At 34.5% G+C, this 6,000-nt stretch overlaps 1 protein-coding gene across 1 annotated transcript; it reads left to right on the forward strand.

Annotated features, from left to right (window-relative positions):
- Positions 1–2,906: 2,906 nt before the first annotated feature.
- On the forward strand, positions 2,907–4,787 carry LOC150030196 (SEC12-like protein 1). Its single transcript, XM_090309950.1, has 7 exons — positions 2,907–2,962; positions 3,083–3,215; positions 3,320–3,411; positions 3,842–3,941; positions 4,015–4,079; positions 4,155–4,292; positions 4,664–4,787. The coding sequence occupies exons 1-7, from the start codon at positions 2,907–2,909 to the stop codon at positions 4,785–4,787; spliced, it is 708 nt and encodes a 235-aa protein (XP_090166076.1).
- The last annotated feature ends 1,213 nt before the right edge of the window (positions 4,788–6,000 follow it).

The raw sequence follows: 6,000 nt of genomic DNA on the forward strand, positions 1-6,000 counted from the left end.
TGATGTAAAAGAAGAATACCTCATTATCATGTGGAATTTTAGGACAATATGTGTTAGATGGAAAGATAGCTTATGTAGGTGATTGGTATGGAGTTTTATTTTAACACAAGAATCTGTTACCAAAATAGAAGATTGAGAAGGGATAAGTTAAAATGGAGTTACTAGTAACAGTAGATGTTCGAGAACTATTGATATGGTATGTTGAGGCTTCGTTAGTTAAGACGTAAAACATTGATGGCATTAGTAAGATTTAAGGGATTTTGACTTTGTGTGCAAGTGTTGGAAACATGAACTAGCAAGACCATCAATTTGATTGAGAAAAGAAAATAATCTAACTCGAGGTAGACAATAATGGTATATGCACAAAAGTAAGTAAGTTGGATCTTCCAATATAACCATTGGTATAAGGGATAGACTTGACAATAAAGTTTAGTTGATAGTAAGAAGTTACTAAAAGTGGGTTTGGAGCATTACAAGATAGTATGTATTCTCTTGCATGGACAATGAGTTAACTAGCTTTAGGGAGTATGAGTAATCCAAGCTAGGACTTATGAATCAAGAAGGTTTTATCGTTAAAAAAAATGACTTCAAGGATCAATTACGATTATTACGAGGTTATGAAAATGTGTTATCAATTGACTTATGCTTTAGCATCCAGGGACTTCAAAATACCCTCGAAGTTTTTTTTTCAAGAATAAACTTTCGAGGACGAAAGTTCTTTGAGGAGGGAAGAATGTAACACCCCTGGAGTTTTTTTTTTTTTTTTTTTTTTTTTTTCAAGAATGAACTTTCGAGGATGAAAGTTCTTTGAGGAGGGAAGAATGTAACACCCCAGAGTTTTTTTTTCTTTTCAAGAATGAACTTTCGAGGACGAAAGTTCTTTGAGGAGGGAAGAATGTAACACCCCGCACATTTTTTTTAGTAATAATGTAATTTCAGTAACTTTATTATTTGAAATTTCAGTAATTGTTATTAGTTGAGGGCATTTTTGGAATTTTGGACTTCAAGTATAAGTGCGAGAATTTAATTGTTGGTGTGAAATTATTCAATTTGAAATTCAAATGGAAAATTAATGGCAGGAATTAATTTTCTTTTGAAACGGTAGGGAATTTAATAGTATAAAACGGAAAGGAATTAAATGTAATTATATTTACTTCCTTTTTTGTTTTATTATTATTATTATTATTTTTTATTATTATTAAAAGTCAAACCCCACCCCCTTTTTCTTCCTCACGTTCGTGAGCCCGTCCGACACCGCCCAAAGCCACCGCGTCAGTTTCTTCTTCATGACCTCCGTCCACCACTGCTCAAGTATCATTCGCTTTTGCCGTCACTGAATCTATCGATTTGGGTAAGATTTCTACCGTTTGGGTTTGTTTTCGGTTGATTCTTCATTTACTTTTGGCATCAATTGGTTGATACCCATTGTGTTTCAACTTTGGATTCAAGTTTGTAAAGGTATTGAGGCGTTGTTCAGTGAAGTTGGAGTTTGTTTTAGCAAGTTTTGGTAAGTTTTATGCTTTGATGACCCTCTTGTGGATTAATTTTGGTTGTTGAGAAATTTTCGTAAAGTCATTTGGAAGTGATTTTTTTGACAAAGCTACATATGGATAATTTATTTAAGACATTGGTAGTGAAGTATGTATTTGATTCAAGCTTTAATCATGTAAGCCTAATTTCAAATTATGATTAGGGGGTTGATTCAAAAATTTCATTCAAGATGAAGAAGAGCTTGGTTTGCTAATTATTTGGACTTAAAATTGGAGGTTTGGAAGGTGAATTCGAATTGGACCACACCTTAGGTAAGGTTATCTGGAAATATTTTGTAATATTTGGGTGTTTGGAATTTGTCATTAACTATTAATTTTAAAGCTTGGTTTATGTTTAGGCTTGATTAAGGATTCAAGAATTTCACAAAGATTCAATTACTTTTTGGTTTGACCTAATATCAAGGTAAGTAATCTTACTACTGGAATTGCCCACGGGCCAGGCATTAGATGTATGCTAGCATGTTAAATGAAGGTTATGGCAGAATGACAGCATGAAAGATTGATAGTATAATATGATTCAAGTATGTTCTGTTACGGGATCCGAATTATTTATTTATGCACATAGACACTTGAATGCTAGTATGAGATGGTATGTGCTTTCATGGTTGTATTTGATTTGATGATGTTGAGGATTGTAAGACTGGTTACAAGGATAATTTTGATGTGTGAGATTTAATAGACCCACTACAAGAATTTTGGGCTTAAATATCGGTTGACAAAAGTGAAATCGGATGTATAAATTATTCCGGTTTTGTTTTTTTGTTAAAAGCGGAATTCTTTTAATGTCGGTTTAAAACCGACATTGTAGGGGTAGCTTTTTTTTTCATTTTCCTCTTCATTTTCCTTCTATTTTCTTTTTCCTCTCATTCTCACACTTCCCTCTTTAGACCCTATATTTCTCACTCCTCTCTTCTAAACCCATATCTGCTGCTCATTTTTTTTCTCACTCCTCTCTTCCAAAGTGGATTTTTTGGTCGTTCTGCCAGATCTGCTGCACATTTCGTCATTGTTCGCGTGTCTTCAGATCTGTCGTTCGTCGGATCTGCTGTTCATTTCGTTCGTGTGTCTCCAGAACTGTCGTCGTCGTTCGGTGTTTGTTCCATCGTCGTTCGTCGTTCGTTCCGTCACCGTTCATCATTCGTTCTGTCGTCGTTTGTCATTCGTTCCGCCGCTAAATTAGGTGTGTTCGCCTAGCCATCAACCTTTTTTCATATGGAAGTTGAAACTTTTTTTCTTCCATCCATTTTCATCTGTAATGATTAATTTGCCTTTGTCTGGTTTCCAACGAGACGGTATTAAATTTTACACCCCTTTCCCCTTCCGATTCCGTTCAATTTCTTCGACAAAACTTTGATCATGGGCAGTGGCGAGTGGAGTAGATTTGTTTTCCCCTGCAGTTTGAGTGAGTGGATGTTTGCCTGATGCTTTGCCAATTCATTTTCTCTTAATATCTTTATAAATTTATAACGGGCAGTTTCTATGATAAGATCTGAAGATCTGAAGATTTAGTGCTCTCTTGGTTCATCTTGTAGATTATTTGAGCTGTATGGTCAAGAATTAAACGTGAAGCTATTGATAAAAGAATTACCTCCACTGAAAGATGTCAGTCCTCAGACTTGCCTCACTTTCAGTGTTGATGGTTCTAAACTTGCTACTTGTGGGGTGGTAAGGATAAATCTGTTATCTAGTTCATGGAATTCATGGTTTTTTTTTATTCTTGTCTTTATAAAAAACACAGTGGATTTATTTTGACATCAAATTACCTACAGAATGGACATCTTAGAATCTTGGAGTGGCCAAGCTTGCACCCCATTTTAGATGAACCAAGTGTGCATAAATCTGTGAAGGATATGGACTTTAGGTGAGCCATGAAGTTGTCTATTGCTGGTATATTCTCAATGTATGGCAACATGTCTGTTTATTTATTTCCTCATACAATATCTATATAAATATTGCTAATAGGATATCTTTTCATACAATAAAATTTGTGTGTTCATATTTAATGGGTTGCTCTTGAACATAGTCCTTATCCTGATCTTTTGGAATTGTTATTAGGAAAGTGTTCACAACATCTTCAGATCTATGCATAAAGCATGATGGTATGGAATGTTGTGTAGACCATTTGAGATTCTCCTGTTGCTAGCAGAACTACATAAATAACCCATAAAACATCAATTAAATTTGTTATCTGTGACTCTGATTATGGTGGATGAAAATTTTACAAGTATTTGTTGGTTGTTCTTCCCTCTCCCAGATTAATGACTTAGACGCTTAGTTTAATCTTGTTCCAGCCTAGACTCAGAGTTCTTGGCTTCTACTTCCAATGATGGATCAGTAAGAGTTTGGAAGACTGACGATGGAGTTCCTATAACTACTTTGACCCGGAGTGCGGTATGGTAGATATTTTTACCTATTATTTTGTGTTTGTTGCATTTTCCTCATAATTAGTAACATGTTTATTTAGATTGTTCAAGATGAAAAAATTGAGCTCTATCGATTTTCTAAGGATGGAACTAAACCATTTTTATTTTATACCCATCCAAACAGGTACGACTCTTTCAGAACTCATATTATCAAGCTCCAATAATCCAATTGAATGGCTTGTTGTATTCTTGGAATAGGTGAGAAGGCTGTCACCACCGTTTGGGACATTAGTAATTGGAAAAGAATTGGGTATAAGAGGATGCTGAGAAAGCCTACTTGTATGATGTCCATTAGTCGAGAAGGAAAATATTTGGCTTTGTAAGTGCATCTCATTGTCAAATTGATTATTACTATCCATTTTTAATCACGATTCTGTAATTTATGTTAGAACAATTGATAAATTACTGCCTGATACCTCAAGTACGATGATATCAGTGGCAACAAATTAGTAAGATAATTTGAAACAATTCAATAGTCTTTCTGTTCTGTCTTTTCTGTATACCAAGTGTCTACCTCAAATTTGATGATATCAGTGGCAACAAATTAGCAAGATCATTTGAAATAGTTCAATAGTCTTTTTGTTCTATCTTTTTTGTGTACCAAGTTTCTAATTTTACGTTTTTGTTGCACATTTCAATGTGTTTTACGATAACAATGTTCTTTCTAAGTGTGATACTTTTTCATTCTAGAGGAAGCAAAGATGGGGACGTATGTGTGGCTGAAGTAAAGAAAATGGAGGTTAGTCATATGAGCAAGAGGCTACATCTGGGTACTTCCATAAAAACTCTCGAGTTTTGCCCCAGTGAAAGGTAAACTAATAAGAATGCTTAATCAATTTTGTCATTTTCAAAATCACTCTGAAATACATCTATGCTGCCGAAAATTTTACATCGTCTTCGTACCTCATATCTAGGTAATCATGCTTCTCTTCTTCAAGATCTTGAAAAAGAAGATTCTCTCATTTATTCAACTATTGAGTTTTCTTGTTTTGCAAGTGCAACAAAGGAGTAAAAGATTTGGTATCGCAACCTCTTTATGCTTTTTCTTGGAGAAATCTAGATCCAACACATTCACTACCAGAATTTTGCCTTGAATGTACCATTTATACACATTCCCAATAAACAAGGTTAGTTGAATATGAATTCTGATCACATTTTCACTTTCAATCCTTTGTCTTAAACCTTTTTTGTTTGTGATCCTTTGAACAATAGTAGTTAGACAAAGATGCCTATAACCAGACACTGCTGAAGCTGGGGGGGGGGGGGGGGTTTTGCTCAAGAAGAATTATGAAGGGATCCATACTTACCAAGTGGAGAGGGACAGTAAACTCATAATGTTTGTATTACTTGTAATTTGTGTTTTCAAAGGCTGAATTATTATACGGCCTTTTAAATTATAATTTTATAGCAGAATTTGCAGATTAAATGTAATATATTTACAATCCATACATAAATAATATGTCATAGCCACAGTGTTCGATGATGATGTGTCATTTATACTTTTTGATCGAAAAATGGATTCGACAACGTAATTTAAAAAAAAAAGCGGACAATAATTGATAAAACGGACAAGATTTTGGGCTTCAATGTCGGTTTAAAGGGCTTCATTTGATTCTTGGGCTTCAGTTGCAACTGAGATTAAAGCCCTTTAATGTCGGTTGCAAATTTCATTAAAGGGTTTTAATGTCGGTTGCAACCGACATTAAAGACAGTGTTATTAAAGACAATCGATATTAAAGGGCTTTAAAAACAATATCTTTAATGTCGATTGTCAACCAACATTAAAGCCCTTTAATGTCGGTTTAAAATCAACATTAATGCCCGAAATTCTTCAAGTGGGAGTAGAGATGATGACAAATGCCTACATGGTTTCAACATCAAACTTAACAGAGGCTGACTTGTGGCACAAAAGACTATTACATATCAGTGAAAAATGGATGCAAGCACTGTTCAAAAAAGGTATATTGCCTAAAGGTATCAGTGAACACCTTTCCTTTTGTGAGCACTGCATTCTAGGTAAATCAACC

Source organism: Benincasa hispida, unplaced genomic scaffold (assembly GCF_027475165.1).
Source record: "Benincasa hispida cultivar pf3 unplaced genomic scaffold, pf3_genome.v1.1 HicScf460, whole genome shotgun sequence".
In the NCBI taxonomy this organism is placed as follows: Eukaryota; Viridiplantae; Streptophyta; class Magnoliopsida; order Cucurbitales; family Cucurbitaceae; genus Benincasa; species Benincasa hispida.

Coding starts and splice junctions, on each gene's coding strand:
- LOC150030196 (XM_090309950.1), top strand. CDS start 2,907: ATGGGCAGTGGCGAGTGGAGTAGATTTGTTTTCCCCTGCAGTTTGAGT. Junction 2,963..3,082: donor TGCAGTTTGAGTGAGTGGAT/GTTTGCCTGATG, acceptor TTCATCTTGTAG/ATTATTTGAGCTGTATGGTC. Junction 4,293..4,663: donor GAAGGAAAATATTTGGCTTT/GTAAGTGCATCT, acceptor TTTTCATTCTAG/AGGAAGCAAAGATGGGGACG.